This window comes from Nomascus leucogenys, chromosome 10 (assembly GCF_006542625.1).
Source record: "Nomascus leucogenys isolate Asia chromosome 10, Asia_NLE_v1, whole genome shotgun sequence".
NCBI classification, from domain to species: domain Eukaryota; kingdom Metazoa; phylum Chordata; class Mammalia; order Primates; family Hylobatidae; genus Nomascus; species Nomascus leucogenys.
Window position 1 is genome coordinate 52,454,841 of NC_044390.1, and position 16,242 is coordinate 52,471,082.

At 54.1% G+C, this 16,242-nt stretch overlaps 1 protein-coding gene across 4 annotated transcripts in view; it reads right to left on the reverse strand.

Annotated features, from left to right (window-relative positions):
* Nucleotides 1-15,941, reverse strand: part of CRTC1 (CREB regulated transcription coactivator 1) — a 99,653-nt gene extending 83,712 nt beyond the window's left edge. For 2 of the 4 annotated variants that reach the window (XM_030820383.1, XM_030820381.1), the window contains exon 1: nt 15,730-15,941. In XM_030820383.1, the coding sequence (XP_030676243.1) occupies nt 15,730-15,855 (126 nt within the window). In that variant the 5' untranslated portion in view covers nt 15,856-15,941. The remainder of the gene's footprint in view (nt 1-15,729) is intronic. The other 2 variants (XM_030820382.1, XM_030820380.1) reach the window with 2 other exon arrangements.
* Nucleotides 15,942-16,242: the final 301 nt, after the last annotated feature.

The window sequence follows — 16,242 nt, forward strand, 5'->3', positions numbered from 1 at the left end:
GCTGAGTGCCTGCTGAGTACACACTGTGCCTGGCGCTGCTGAGTACGCACTGTGGCCTGCTGAGCGCCTGCTGAGTACGCACTGTGTGCCTGCTGAGCGCCTGCTGAGTATGCACTGTGTGCCTGCTGAGCGCCTGGAACACTGGCTGCTGAGCCTGCTGAGTATGCACTGTGTGCCTGCTGAGCGCCTGCTGAGTACACACTGTGCCTGCTGAGTGCCTGCTGAGTACACACTGTGCATCTGCTAAGCACTTGCTGAGTAAACACTGTGTGTGTGCCTGCTGAGTGTCTGCTGAGTACACACTGCGCCTGCTGAGTACAAACTGTGTGCCTGCTAAGCACCTGCTGAGTACACACTGTGCGCCTGCTGAGCACCTGCTGAGTACACACTGTGCCTGCCAAGCGCCTGCTGGTTACACACTGTGCACCTGCTGAGCACCTGCTGAGTACACACTGTGCCTGCTGAGCGCCTGCTGGGTACACACTGCACCTGCTAAGCACTTGCTGAGTACACACTGTGCCTGCTGAGTGCCTGCTGAGTACACACTGTGCACCTGCTAAGCACTTGCTGAGTATACACTGTGTGCCTGCTGAGTGCCCACTGAGCGCCTGCTGAGTACATGCTGCGCCTGCTGAGCGCCTGCAGAACACAAACTGTGCACCTGCTGAGCACCTGCTGAGTATACACCATGTGCCTGCTGAGCACCTGCTGAGTACACACTGCAGAACACACCGTGTGCCTGCTGAGCGCCTGCAGAACACACACTGTGAGCCTGCTGAGCACCAGCTGAGTACATACCATTAGCCTGTTGAACACCAGCTGAGTACACACTGTGTGCCTGCTGAGCATCTACTGAGCACCTACTGAACATCTGCTAAATGTTTCCTTGTGTGGGCACGAAGTGCCTCTTGCAGGCCTGCTGTGTCCCCGTCAAGCACCTGTTGGATGCCTGCCAAATGCCTGCCCAGTGCCAACTGAGTACACCATGTGTCCACAGCAGCCACACCTCCAGCATCTTGGCAGCAGTGAGCACACAGTGAGCATCTATGCCAGGCCCCATTCCAGATACACCAGATGCCTTCGCATTCACATCTCACCATGATCCAATGAGGCAGAGACCACTGTGACCCCTACTTCACCAAAGACAGCAGGGCCTCCCAGGTTGGGCCAAGCACATTGGCTCATGCCTGTAATCCCAGCATTTTGGGAGGCCAAGGAGGGAGAATTACTTGAGGTCAAGAGTTGGAGACCAGCCTGGCCAACATGGTGAAACCCCATCTCTACCAAAAATGCAAAAATTAGCCAGGTATGGCGGTGTACACTTGTAATCCCAGCTATTCAGGAGGCTGAGGCAGGAGAATCGCTTGAACACGAGAGGCAGAGGTTGCTGAGCCAAGATTGCACCACAGCACTCCAAAAAAAAAAGAGGCCTCCCAGGTCTAAATTCGCCCAGAAAGAAGTGAGGTGGGGGCTGAGGCTGACCGTGTGGCCCTGGCTGGGCACCGATGGGGCTGCTCCCCCCAGTGCCAAGTGCTTCTGAATCCCACCAAGTGCAAGAACCCCAAGGAGGAGGCCCCAGCCACGCTTCGCTTCCAGTTGGCAAATAATAAACATTGGCTCTCGGGCATCCCTGGCCCTCGAGGCGCGTGGCACTTCCTTATTTACACACCTGGACCCCCATCCAGCTGCTGGCACCACAGCCACACCCAGAAGAACAGGGCATCCACCTCCACCCAGGGGCCACGCAGGACCTGTTGGAGGTCAGAGACATACCCCAACCAGAAATAAAGTGGGGGTCTGTTCTATCCCATGAGCTCCAAGGTGAAGCAGGACTCTCCTACCCCCCACCCCTCCCCTGTGATTCTGGTTCCCACGCTGCAGCCTGGGAGTCCTCCACCCACCCTCCCAATAATCCCTGTCACCATCACCTCCTAAATGCCCCGAGTCTTCCTCCGTGAGTGGCACACCTCCAGCTGCTCGCCCTCCTCCCTACTGCAGGGGGCTCAGGGACACACAGGTGAGGCCATTCCCAGGCAGGCACCTTGGAGAGGCCCCCACTCTCCCAGTACATGCACTGGGACAAACACAAGGAATGTTTAGGTTGAGAAAAACCAGGGACGACCTCTATGCTTCTGAACAGATGAACATGAACTGAGGCTCGGCGTACAACAAGGTCCTCCACATGGGCCTTGGAGTCAGACACAGGTTCAAGTCCCAGCTCCTCCTCCCACCTTCAGCCATGTGATCTCCTGTGCCTCAATTTCTCATCTGTGCCAGGGAGCAGGCAACAGGCCCTTTCTCATGAGTTACTGCAACAATCCACTGTGCACAAATACATGGATTCTAGCAAGGCCAGTTCCTGCCACTCCCTGGACCCCCACTGTCACTCACATTGCCATCCCACTAGAACCTTCCATGGCTCCATATGGCAGGGCCTGGCTCCAGGCCCTCTACCCACTGTTGTACCTGCTCTGAGGGCCACTTCCTCGGCACACAGGCTTCCAGCAGCCTGAACCGCCCTGCCCCACCCTGACCAGTCGGCTAACTCCCAGAACTCCGTGACACGGCAAAAACACACAAGCTGCGGGGTTAGTCCAACCTGGGTCAGATGGCAGCCTCTCCACTCTAGCGCTCTATGACATTCGCTCTCCGGGCCTGTCTCCCACTCTGTAAACCCGGGAGGATACCACCAGCTGCCTGGGGCAGTCATGTACTGCAGGATCCAGGTTTGCATCTCATGTAGCCAGCAGCCTCCACCCACCCCTCTGCACCTGCATGCTCCCGGCACACACAGGGCCTGACACCAGGGCTTCTGGACTGTGACACTGCTGACACTTAGGGCTGGATAATTCCCCGTGGTGGGGGCCGTGCTGTGTACTGTAGTGTTTTTTTTTTTTGAGATGGAGTCTTGCTTTGTCGCCCAGGCTGGAGTGCAGTGACACAATCTCAGCTCACTGCAAGCTCCGCCTCCCGGGTTCACGCCATTCTCCTGCCTCACCCTCCCGAGTAGCTGGGACCACAGGCGCCCGCCACCACGCCCAGCCAATTTTCCGTATTTTTAGTAGAGATGGGGTTTCACCGTGTTAGCCAGGATGGGCTCGATCTCCTGACCTCGTGATCCGCCCGTCTCAGCCTCCCAAAGTGCTGGGATTACAGGCGTGAGCCACTGCGCCCGGCCGTGTGTACTGTAGTGTTGACCAGTATCCTCAGTCTCTGCCCACTGGATGCCAGTAGCACCCCATCCCCCGTCGTGACAACCATAAATGTCCCCAAAAGTTGCCAAATGCCCCTGGGGGCAGAATCGGCCCCAAGTGAGCCCCCTACTCTGCACGGAATAATCTGTGGATTTTGATGTTTCCCTGACCCTGGGTTCAGGCCAGTCTCTCCCCAGGGCAGACTCCACTCATGCTGTCCATATGGCATTTTACGGAGTCCCATTTAAAAAAAGAAATCCCCAGGCTGGGCACAGTGGCTCACATCTGTAATCCCAGCACTTTGGGAGGCCACGGCGGGCGGATCTCGAGACCAGGAGTTCGAGACCAGCCGGGCAAACATGGCGAAACCCCCATCTCCACCGAAAATACAAAAATTAGCTGGGCGCGGTGGCTCATGCCTGTGATCCCAGCACTTTAGGAGGCCGAGGTGGGCAGATCACTTGATGTCAGGAGTTGGAGAGCAGCCTGGCCAACATGGTGAAACCTCATCTCTACTAAAAATACAAAAATTGGCCGGGCGTGGTGGCACGTGCCTACAGTCTCTGCTACTTGGGAGGCTGAAGCGGGAGAATCACTTGAACCCAGGAGGCAGAGGTTGCAGTGAGCCAAGATCTTACAGGAGCAAGACTCCCTCTCTCAAAAAAAAAAAAAAAAAAGAAGTCGCTGAAAGTGGGAGAACTGCCGCCAACCTCACTCTCCTTGCTAACCACCCCCAGCCCCTGCAGCTGATCTTCCTTAACACTTGAGGTCAGTGGGTTTCAAACTGTGTGGGAGTCCCAGAGGCCAGCCAATCCCTTCTGTGAAGGGCCAGATGCGCCTGGCGCAGTGACTCACACCTGTAATCCCAACACTCTGGGAGGCCAAGATGGGACAACTGCTTGAGCACAGGAGTTTGAGACCAGCCTGGACAACACAGGGAGAAGATCCTGTTTCTACAAAAAATAAAAAAATTAGCCGGGCATGGTGGCTAACACATGTGGTCCCAGCTACTCAGGGGGCTGGGGTGGGAGGATCACTAGAGCCCAGAAGGTCAAAGCCACAGTGGACCTCATGATCTCTGTTGCATGGGACTATGCTGTTGTCCCACAAAAGCAGCCACAGAAAATGAATAAATGGTTGTGCCCATGTTCTAATAAAATAAAGAGACGTAGCTTACAGAGCTCTGGATTAGTAAGTCATCAATTCAGTGGGTCCCAACTGGTACTTTTTATTTTTTTCTTCTTTGTTTCTTCTTCTTTTTTGTTTTTTGAGATGGAGTCTCTCTGTCGGCCAGGCTGGAGTGAAGTGACGCGATCATAGTTCACTGCAGCCTCAAGCTCCTAGGCTCAAGAGAACCTCTCTCTCTCCTCAGCCTCCCAAGTAGCCGGGACCACAGGCATGAGCCACCATGCCAGCCTAATTTTTTTTTTTTTTTTTTTTTCTGAGATGGAGTCTTGCTCTGTTACCCAGGCTGGGGAGTGCAGTGGTGCAATCTCAGCTCACTGCAACCTCTGCCTTTCAGGTTCAAGCGATTCTCCTGCCTCAGCCTCCAGAATAGCTGGGGTTACAGGTGCCCACCACCATGCCCAGCTAATTTTTGTATTTTAGTAGAGACAGGGTTTTACCATGTTGGCCAGGCTGGCTCGAACTCCTGACCTCAGGTGGTCCACCTGCCTTGGCCTCCCAAAGCGCTGGGATGACAGGTGTGAGCCACTGTGCCCACCCGGCCCAGGCTAATTTTCCTATTAGAACAAAACAGAGTACATCAGTGTGCCTGCAAACAGTAAGAGTTAAGCGGGCCCGGCGTGGTGGCTCACGCCTGTAATCCCAGCACTTTGGGAGGCCGAGGCGGGTAGATCACAAGATCAGATCAAGACTATCCTGGCGAACATGGTGAAACCCTGTCTCTACTAAAAATACAAAAAAAAGTAGCCGGGCGTGGTGGCGGGCGCCTGTAGTCCCAGCTACTCAGGAGGCTGAGGCAGGAGAATGGCACGAACCTAGGAGGTGGAGCCTGCAGTGAGCTGAGATCGCACCACTGCACTCTAGCCTGGGCACAGAGCAAAACTCTGTTTCAAAAAAAAAAAAAAAAAAAAAGAGTTAAGCTCCTTGGTAAAACCCGTCTTGATTGCACGTTTGGTGGTAGGTGCTGGCAGCCATGAAAAATGAATTTTTTTTTTTTTTTTTTTTTGAGACAGAGTCTCACTCTGTCACCCAGGCTGGAGTACAGTGGCGCAATCTCGGCTCACTGCAACCTCCACCACCCTGGTTCAAGCGATTCTCTTGCCTCACCCTCCCAAGTAGCTGGGACTACAGGTGCACACCACCACGCCTGGCTAATTTTTGTATTTTTAGTAAAGACAGGGTTTCACTATGTTGCCCACGGTGGTCTCGATCTCTTGACCTCGTGATCTGCCCACCTCGGCCTCCCAAAATACTAGGATTACAGGCGTGAGCTACCATACCCAGCCGAAAAATGAATTTCTTTTTTTTTTTTTTTTTTTGAGATGGAGTCTCGCTCTGCCACCCAGGCTGGAGTGCAGTGGCACCATCTTGGCTCACTGCAACCTCCACCTCCCAGGTTCAAGCGATTCTCCTGTCTCAGCCTCCTGAGTAGCTGGGACTACAGGCACTTGCCACCAAGCCTGGTTAATTTTTTGTATTTTTAGTAGAGACAGGGTTTCACCATGTTTGCCAGGATGGTCTCTATCTCTTGACCTTGTGATCCACCCACCTCGGCCTCCCAAAGTGCTGGGATTACAGGCGTGAGCCACCGCGCCTGGCCCAGAAAAATGGATTTCTAACTGCAGAGCCACAAGTGCCACGCCTGTTCCTGAGCCAGGGACATCTGCTCCTCACCCAGCCCTGCAGCCCCTGGTTTCACACACCCTGAGGGTCCAGGAAGCCCTCCCAGATTCCCCAGAGCAGGTGGACCTGGTCGCTGCACACCCTAACCACTACTTCTTCTTCTTTTTTTTTTTTTTTTTTTTTGATACGAGTTTCACTCTTGTTGCCCAGGCTGGAGTGCAATGGCACGATCTCTGCTCACGGCAACCTCCACCTCCCAAGTTCAAGCAATTCTCCTGTCTCAGCCTCCTGAGTAGCTGGGATTACAGGCGCATGCCACCATGCCCAGCTAATTTTTGTATTTTTAGTAGAGACGGGGTTTCGTCATATTGATGACGGTGACGGAATTAATTTCTGTTTTTCATGCCCCTCACTTTGTGGTCATTTGTGACTTCAGCCAGTGGCAAGGACCCCCGGGCGTGACAGAGCCTATAGTACCAGGTAACCTTGTGGACTTCACATCAGGACAGGGCTGTGGCCACTTGCAGATGCATAAGTCCAGCGGCTCTAGCTGGCTCCGCAGGTTCTGTGTGGGGTTACCACCGAGGCCCAGAGTGGACCCTTCATTCAGCCCTTTTTAAGAGCAGGGGCCCTTGCTCTACACTGGATGAGACAGAGGGAGACAGCAGGAGCAGGGCCTGGGGTGGAGGATCAGGACCACAGGGTTGGGGTCGGAGTGTAGGAGCTCAGTGTTTGGGTTTGGACTGTGTCCTAAGAGTGGGGTGGGGAAGACGAGCGCAGTGGCTCACACCTGTAAATCCCAGCACATTGGGAGGCCGAGGCAGGTGGATCATTTGAGGTCAGGAGTTCGAGATCAGCCTGGCCAATAGGATGAAACCCATCTCTACTGAAAATACAAAAATTACCCAGGCGTGGTGGCAGGAGCCTGTAATCCCAGTTACTCGGGAGGCTGAGGCAGGAGGATCGCTTGAACACGGGAGGAGGAGGTTGCAGTGGGCTGAGATCACATCACTGCACTCCAACATGGGCGACAGAGTGAGACTCCATCTCAAAAAAAAAAAAAAAAAAGGCACTGGCAGGCCCATGCTTCCTCTAGAGGCTCTAGGGGAAGACCCTTCCTATCCCTTCCAGCTTCTGGGGGCTCTGGGCGTTCCTTGGCTTGTGACCACATTGCTCCAATCTCTGCCTCCATTGTCACATGGTCCTCTCCCCTGTGTCTCTGTGTTCTTTCTTGTCTCTCTTCTTGTTTTTTTTGGAGAAAAGGGTCTCACTCTTTTTTTTTTTTTTTGAGACAGAGTCTCGCTCTGTCGCCCAGGCTGGAGTGCAGTAGCATGATCTCGACTCACTGCAAGCTCCACCTGCTGGGTTCACGCCATTCTCCTGCCTCAGCCTCTGGAGTAGCTGGGACTACAGGCACCCATCACCACGCCTGGCTAATTTTTTTGTATTTTTAGTAGAGACGGGGTTTCACCATGTTAGCCAGGATGGTCTCGATCTCCTGACCTCGTGATCCACCCGCCTCAGCCTCCCAAAGTGCTGGGATTACAGGCGTGAGCCACTGTGCCCAGCCTAGGGTCTCACTCTTTCACCCCAGCTGGAGTGCAGTGGTACAATCACGGCTCACCACAGCCTTAACTCTTGGGCTCAAGCGATCCTCCCGCTTCACCCTCCCAAGCTGGGACTACAGGTGCATGCCACCACACCCGGCTAATTAAAAAAAAATTTTTTTTCGTAGAGATGAGCTCACTTTGTGGCCCAGGCTGTTCTCAAACTCCTGGCTTCAAGTTATCGTCCCATGTCAGCCTCTCATGAGCCACTGTGCCTGGTCCCCCTCCATCTTTTTCTTTTTCTTTTTTTTTTTTTTGAGACAGGATCTCACTCTGTCACCCAGGCTGGAGTGATCATAATTCACTGTAACCTCAAACTCCTGGGCTCAAACAATCCTCCTGCCTCGGCCTCCAAAAACTCTGGGATTAAAGGCGTGCATTGCCACTCCTGGCCCACTCTTCTTTTTTTTTTTTTTTTTTTTTTTTTGAGACAGAGTCTCACTCTGTCACCCAGGCTCGAGCACAGTGGCGTGATCTCGGCTCACTGCAAACTCTGCCTCCCAGGTTCATGCCATTCTCCTGCCTCAGCCTCCCGAGTAGCTGGGACTACAGGTGCCTGCCACCACGCCCAGCTAATTTTTTTGTATTTTTAGTAGAGACGGGGTTTCACCATGTTAGGCAGGATGGCCTCAATCTCCTGACCTTGTGATCCGGCCACCCCAGCCTCCCAAAGTGCTGGGATTATAGGAGTGAGCCACTGAGCCCAGCCGTGGCCCACTCTTCATAAGGATACCAGTCACTGGATTTAGGGCCACCCCCCCAGGACGATCTCATCTCCAGATCTTTACCTTAATGACATCTACAGAAACCTTTTTCCAACTAAGGTCCAATTCACAGGTTACAGGGCTAGAAGGTGAGCAGATGTTTTTTAAGGGCCACCATTCAGCCTGCTGCAGGGCGTGCAGCTCACAACCTGGGGAGTACTGAGACAGCTTAGGTTTTTGGAGGGGCCGGGGAAGTGATGAGGATGAGGGCGGCTTGCCCCACCTTCTGTTCAGGGAGCAGCTCAGGGAGTCCTGCCTGTATACGGAGGCTGCAGATGGCAGCAGACAGCTGAAGCAGCCAGCACAGAAACAAACGGCGCCAAAGCCAGGACTGGGGGGCGGGCTCCACACTCAGCTAACCTGAGCCACCACTGCACTGTGCCTGCAGCCCAGGGGCCTGTTTTACTCCAGCTTCACAGCAGGTAACAGCAGGAGAGTGCCCTCCTTCAGCCCTGGCCGTGCCACCGTGACTGTCTTGCCTGGGTACTTTTTCTGGCCCAGGTGTTGCTGTCTCAGGTCGTCAATGATCAGTCATAGGAGGAATCCCCAATGTCCTGAACCCCTGGCAAACAGGCGACACGCCCCCTTCCCTTCTCCTCACCCCCAACATCCAATCCTCCAGCACATCTGGGTGGCTCTGCTGCAGAAATGCCACCAAATCCACCCGCTCTGTCACCCCCTTGCTCCAGCCATCATTCCCCCTGATCTGGACACCTGCAGCAGCTGCTCACACCACACCCATCCCACTCACAGCCACAGCTATCCTCCTAAGACACACGGCATCCTCAAATGGATAAATGGAGTGTTACCAGAGGACCCAGCAACTCCACTCCCCAGCACATGCTCTGAGAAATGAAGACATACATCCACCCAAAAACGTGGACAAAGATGCCAACAGCAGCGTGATTCATGACAGCCAAAGGTGGAAACAACCCGTGTTCATGGCCAGATGAATGGACAAAACAGGGTAGACCCACACCATGGAATGTGACATGAACTATTACTGAGCCATGCCGGTGACAGCGCACCACTCTGGGAATATACTTAATGCCACTGAATTTTATACTTAAAAAAGGTCGAAATGGTAAATGTTATGTTACATATATATATAGCCATCAATTTTTTTTTTTGAGATGGTGTCTCACTCTGTCGCCCAGGCTGGAGTGCAGTGGCATAATCTCGGCTCACTGCAACCTCCGCCTACCGGGATCAAGCAATTCTCTGCCTCAGCCTCCCAAGTAGCTAGGATTACAGGTGTGTGCCACCACACCCAGCTAATTTTTGTATTTTTAGTAGAGATGGACCACCATGTTATCCAGGTTGGTCTCGAACTCCCAACCTCAGGTGATCCGCCCACCTCCTTGGCCTCCCAAAGTGCTGGGGTTACAGGCATGAGCCACTACGTCTGTCCATGCCACCAATTTTAAGAAATAAATGAAGGCCGGGCACGCCTGTAATCTCAGCATTTTGGGAGGCCAAGGTGGGCAGATCACCTGAGGTCAGGAGTTCAAGACCAGCCTGGCCAACAAGGAGAAACCACATCTGTACTAAAAATACAAAATTTAGCAGGGTGTGGTGGTGGGCACCTGTAATCCCAGCTACTCAGGAGGCTGAGGCAGGAGAATCGCTTGAACCCAGAAGGCAGAGGTTGCAGTGAGCCATGATTGTGCTACTACACTCCAGCCTGGGAGACAGAGCAAGACTCTGTCTCAAAAAAAAAAAAAAAAAAAAAAAAGAAAGAAAGAAAAAGAAAAGAAAGAAAGAAATGAAGCACTGATCCAAGTTAGAGGCTTGAAGACACTATGCTAAGTAGAAGAAGGCAGACACAAAAGGCTTCGTGGTGTAGGATTCGCCTCATTGTGTAGGATTCTGTTGATATGAAATGTCCAGAACAGGCAAATCCATAGAGACAGAAAGCAGATTAGTAGACCAGGTGTGGTGGCTCACGCCTGCAATCGCAGCACTTTGGAGGCCGAGGTGGGTGAATCACTTGAGGTCAGGAGTTCGAGACCAGCCTGCCCAACATGGCAAAATCCTGTCTCTACTAAAAAATACAAAAATTAGCCAGGTGTGGTGGCACCTGCCTGTAATCCCAGCTACTCAGGAGGCTGAGGCAGGAGAATCACTCGCACCCGGGAGGCAGAGACTGCAATGAGCTGAGATCGTGCCACTACACTCCAGACTGGGTGACAGAGTTGAGACTCTGTCTCCAAAAAAAAAAAGAAAGAAAGCAAAGCAGATTTGTGGCTGCCAGGGGCTGGGCAAGGGGGAATCGGAAGTAACTGTTGTTGGGGACAGGGTCTCCTTCTAGGGGTATGAAATGTTCTCAAGTTGACGGGTGTTGGCTGTGCAAATGTGAATATACTAAAAGCCACTGAGTGGTGGAATGCCATGGAAATGACATCTCAATAAAGCTGTTACAAAAACAAGCGGGGCCAGGCGCCGTGGCTCACGCCTGTAATCCCAGCATTCCGGGAGGCTGAGGTGGGCAGATCACCTGAGGTCGGGAGTTCGAGACCAGCCTGACCAACATGGAGAAACCCCATCTCCACTAAAAATACAAAATTACTCGGGCATGGTGGTGCATGCATGTAATCCCAGATACTCGGGAGGCTGAGGCAGGAGAATCGCTTGAACGTGGGAGGCAGAGGTTGCAGTGAGCCAAGATCGCGCCACTGCACTCCAGCCTGGGCGACGGCGGGGGGCTCCTTCTCGAACAAACAAACAAACAAACAAACAAACAAAACAAGCAGGGAGGCTTCCCAGGCCCCTCCCTCAGGGGAGAGCCAAGCTCCTTCCTGCAGCCTCACCTGCCCTCCTCCCTGCTTTCCTCCCATTCTCAAACTCACCAAGTCCTTCCCACCACAAGGCTCTGACTGTGCCTGTCCCCGATCTGAAGTGCTCTTCCCTGCTCTCTGGGGATGCTGTGTCACCCCTGTCCCAGCCACTCCTAGCACGTGGCTGTGCCACTTCTCTCCCAGCGTGTGCCACCTTCTGAGGGCATCTGCTTCATTCGGACGCATCGATGCTCTCCTGACCCCCCTAAAACCATGCTGGCTCCCCAAGAACACAGCCCCATATGCCCTGTACACTGCAGGAGCCCCAGAACCCCACAGTCTCTTGAGACATGCCAGACAATGAAAATTGTCATTTGATGGAATGAACGCGCTGCCCCAACTTTACAAGTCAGGATTCTACGGCCCAGAGGGGTTGAGAAACCCATCCAGTGTCACACAGCAGAGCGCCATAGTTTTCCCTGCCTGTCACGCTGACCCAAGCCTAAGAATGGGAGGGAATGCCCACACACCCACCCTTCCGCCCCAAGACCTGCAAACAGCCTCCTGATTTTACGCCCTGTCCCCTGACCCTTCAGTGCTTGTGCCCTGGCGAGGTCCCTGTCTTCTAGCCAAACATCTGCTGACTGGCCTTCCACAGCAGCAAGACACCTCAGGTGCCATCACCACCGGCAACTGTGAACAGACACGCATGAGTGACATGCTGTCCTTTGGAATTCACAGGAGAAGAGCAGGTGCCGACCGGACCATGCCTCACCTGGCTGCAGGTGTGGCCAAACCCCTGCTGTCTACAGTAAGGGGGGCAGCGCGCCATGGCTGCAGGAGGGAAGCCCGCATCATATAGGTTCATTCATCTGCTCTGGGCATGGCGGACATGCCACTTGGACTGTGCAGTGGCCAGTCAAGCTGGGAATAAGCTTGCTCACCCTCGCCGTAGCCTGCCAGAGATGGCACAGCCATACAGGTGGGTGCAAAGGATGGAACTCTACCTGACCAGGTGCAAAACTCACACCCTGGCCCACCTCACTGTTAACACCTCTAATCAAAAGTTTCTCAGCCTTGGCTGGGCACAGTGGCTCACGCCTGTAATCCCAGCAATTTGGGAGGCTGAGGTGGCCGGATGACCTGAGGTCAGGAGTTCGAGACCAGCCTGGCCAACACTGTCTCTACTACAAACCCCATCTCTGCTACAAATACAAAACTTAGCCGGGCATGGTGGCAGATGCCTGTAATCCCAGCTACTCGGGAGGCTGAGGCAGGAGAATCACTTGAACCCGGGTGGCAGAGGTTGCAGTGAGCCAAGATTGCGCCACTGCACTCCAGCCTGAGCAACAGAGCAAGAGTCTATCTCCAAAAAAAAAAAAAAGTTTCTCAGTCTTGGCACTGCCAACACCTGGGGCCAGATTATTCCACACGATGGGGCCATCCTGTGTACTGTAAGGGGTTGGGCAGCATCCCAGCCTCCACCCACCAGATGCTAGGAGCACCCCCTAATCATGATGACCCAAAATGTCTCCAGACACCACCAAGTGTCCCCTAGGGGGCAGAATCACCCCCTGCCCCAGAAGGAGAACAATGCTTTGTGTCTAAAAATCTAGTGTGAGCTCGCCTCTGCCCAGAGCCCATGCTCCCCTGACCCCAGGTGATGAAGAAGATGGGAAATGGTTTCCAGGGCTGAAATAACTGCTACCTGCATATCTTCAGAATCTTTTTTGTTTTTGTTTTTGTTTTTGAGATGGAGTCTCACTCTGTTGCCCAGGCTGGAGTATAGTGACACAATCTCAGCTCACTGCAACCTCCACCTCCCAGGTTCAAGCAATTCTTCTGTCTAAGCCTCCCGAGTAGATGGGATTACAGGCACGTGCCACCACACCCGACTAATTTTTGTATTTTTAGTAGACAGGTTTCACCATGTTGGCCAGGCTGGTCTCCAACTCCTGACCTCAGGTCATTCACTCACCTCGGCCTCCCAAAGTGCTGGGATTACAACGTGAGCCACTGCACCTGGCCTCAGAATTTTTCTAAATTCATTGATCGATGAATGGATAAACAAATACAACATATCCATACAACGGAATATTACTTGACCGTAAAAAGGAACGAAGCACTGATCCATGATACTACAGAGATGAACCTCGAAAATATGATGCTGAGTGAAAGATGCCAGTCACAAAAGGCCACGTGTTGTGTGATTCCATTTATATAAAATGCCCAGAATAGGAAAACCCACAGAGACAGAAGACAGCTTAGTGCTTGCCAGGGGGTAGGGGAGGGGGAATGGGGAGTGACTGTTAATGGGGACGGGGTTTCTTCCTGGGTGGATAAAAAATGTTCTGGAATTACAAAATAGGGGTGGTTGCACAACTCTGTGAATATACTAAAAACCACCAAACTGTACACTTTAAACAAGTAAATTGTATGATGTGTGAATCATATCTCAATAAAGCTATTATTTTAAAGAGATGTTTTCAACAACAATAATCTATTTCCAATCCCACGCAGAAACTGGACTTCTAATCAGAATGACACCCATGAACCTACTGTGACCCCTTTCTTCCGGTCACACTGCAAACATTTGACAACAACTGCACGCCAGCACACACCATGTGCTGGAGACAAAAAGAAGTGGCCACTCCTGCCTCAGAAGCCCTGATATGTCGGGGACACTCATGTGGAAGGATGCTCAAGTTGCACACTTTCTTCTTATTTTCTTTTTTTGAAATGGAGTTTCACTCTTGTCACCCAGGCTGGAGTACAGTGGCGTGATCTCGGCTCACTGCAACCTCCACCTCCCAGGTTCAAGTGATTCTCCCGCCTCAACCTCCCCAGTAGCTGGGATTACAGGTACCTACCATCACGCCCGGCTAATTTTTATATTTTTAGTAGAGACGGGGTTTCACCACGTTGGCCAGGCTGGTCTCGAACTCCTGACCTCAGGTCATCCGCTGCCTCAGCCTTCCAAAGTGCTGGGATTACAGGCATGAGCCACTGCGCCTGGCCATTTTCTTATTTTTTTTTTCATTCATTCATTCACCAGCCATCTCTTTCTCTACATACATCCTGAGCAAGAATGTAGCTGCTTGGAGCTGGGAGGACAGATGTGGCACACTCACCGAGCATGCCTAAAGCAGTACCTGGCTGACAGCGAGCTCCCAATCATTACCAACACAGAAATGAAGACACAAATCCTAGTCTATAAGGTCACAATTTCTCAGAGAAACAAACAACTAGTTACAAAGTAACGCAACCTGAAAGTGCTACCTGAGGAATCAGAGACTGAGGGTTAAGTCCACCTGAGCCAGTCACATCAGTGGCCGAATCCGGAAACCAGGGATATGAGCATCTGCAAAGCCCACCCAAACCCTACCCAAGGCCCCAGGATGCAGGAGAGAGGTCTCATCACACTGCAAGAACAAAGTGGAGATTCAGCATCACCTTTGCAAAGTGTGCTCACCACCCTGACCCAAGAGGAATGTCTTGCTAGAATGCCTGACAAGGGAAGAAACTGAGGCCTGAGGAACTCGGGTGCCTTGCCGTGCTCAGACACCAGCCCCAATCAAGCCCCTGCTCCCGGCCCACAGCAACTTCCCAGGTGAGATTTGCAGGGTATCTGCTCTGCCAGCCAGGAGCCTAGCAGAACCTGGCCTGCCCCTGCACACCAAATGCGCCCAGCCACCTGAGGCAGACCTGGCCCTCTGCCCTGGTCCTGAGAGGGCAGGGGCTGTGGTCAGCGTCCCCTGTTCCACTGGGAGGAACATCACCTGGTCCCCACCATATGGGCTACATGGAGAAGGGGCAGCTGTCTCCACTCCAAGTTCCAGGACTGAGCACAATCTGCCTTCTTGGCCCCCCTCTGGACCCCCTGGGGGACAGGATCTGACCATTCCCTCAGCTGTCCAAGAGGGAGAGATCCCTGTCCCACCTCAGCTCTGCAAGTGGGGACATCTGTTCCTCCCCCGACACCCAGGGAGTAAAGGCACAGGTAACCATGACGTAGAGACACTGGTCCCCCTCAGGTAGCAAGAATGGGAGGGCATCTGTCCCTCCTAGGTAGCAAGGATGCAGGGGCACTTGCACCCTCACCCCCAGCTACCAATGGTGCTTGCAAGCAGCACCCAGTTCATACATCTGTGTCATCCTGCCCCCCAGGTAGCAATGATGCGGGGGCACCTATTCTTTCCAGGTAGTAATAATGTGGGGCACCTGTCCCCCTCGGGTAACAATGATGTAGGGACACCTGTCCCCTGTCAGGTAACGACGAGGTACTGGCACCTGTTCCCTCCTAGTAGTAATGATGTAGAGGCCCCTGTCTCCTCCGAGGAGCAGGGATGTGGGGGCACCTGTACCCCATCAGGTATGGATGATGTGGGGTCACCTGTCCCGCCCACGACGGCCGGGGCGTGGGGACACCTGTCCCCCTCGGGCCGTGCCAAGCCCCGCCCCCGCCGCGCGCGCCCCGCCCCCGCCGCGCCCCCCCCACCCCGCCCCGTGCACGCGCCGGACACGCGCCCCCTCCCTCCCTCCGCCGGCCCTGAAGGGTCGGCGCGGGCAGCCCCCTTACCCGCGCGGCCCGCGTCAGGCTCAGGTCCTTCATGACCTCCTCGAAGGCCGCCGTCTCCTCCGCCTGCTTCTGATTGTGCAGCGCGATCTTCTCGCTGAATTTCCGCGGATTGTTCGAAGTCGCCATCTTCTCGCCGCCACCTCCTCCTCCTCCTCCTCCTCCTCCTCCACCTCCTCGCCCCCCCACTCGCCCGTGCCACCGCGCAAGCGCCGGCTGGGCCCACGGGCGGCAAGCAGTGCGCAGGCGCGCCGGCGGTCGTGAGCGCGGCGCAGGCGCACGGGAGCGGCGCGCGGCGCGGGGGCGAAGGCGCATGCGCGCGCCCCGGCGCGCGCTCGGGGCCCGCGGGAAGGGCAGTGGGGCGCGAGTGGAAATTTCAGCGCCGGCGCAGTGATCCGCCTCCTGGCACGCTGGACAGCGGCCGCCTGGCTGTTGGACAAGGACCGCGGATCGGCTAGGGCACTGGAGCCCCCAAGAGGGAGACGGCCTGACCCACATCCTCCCAATTCACAAGGG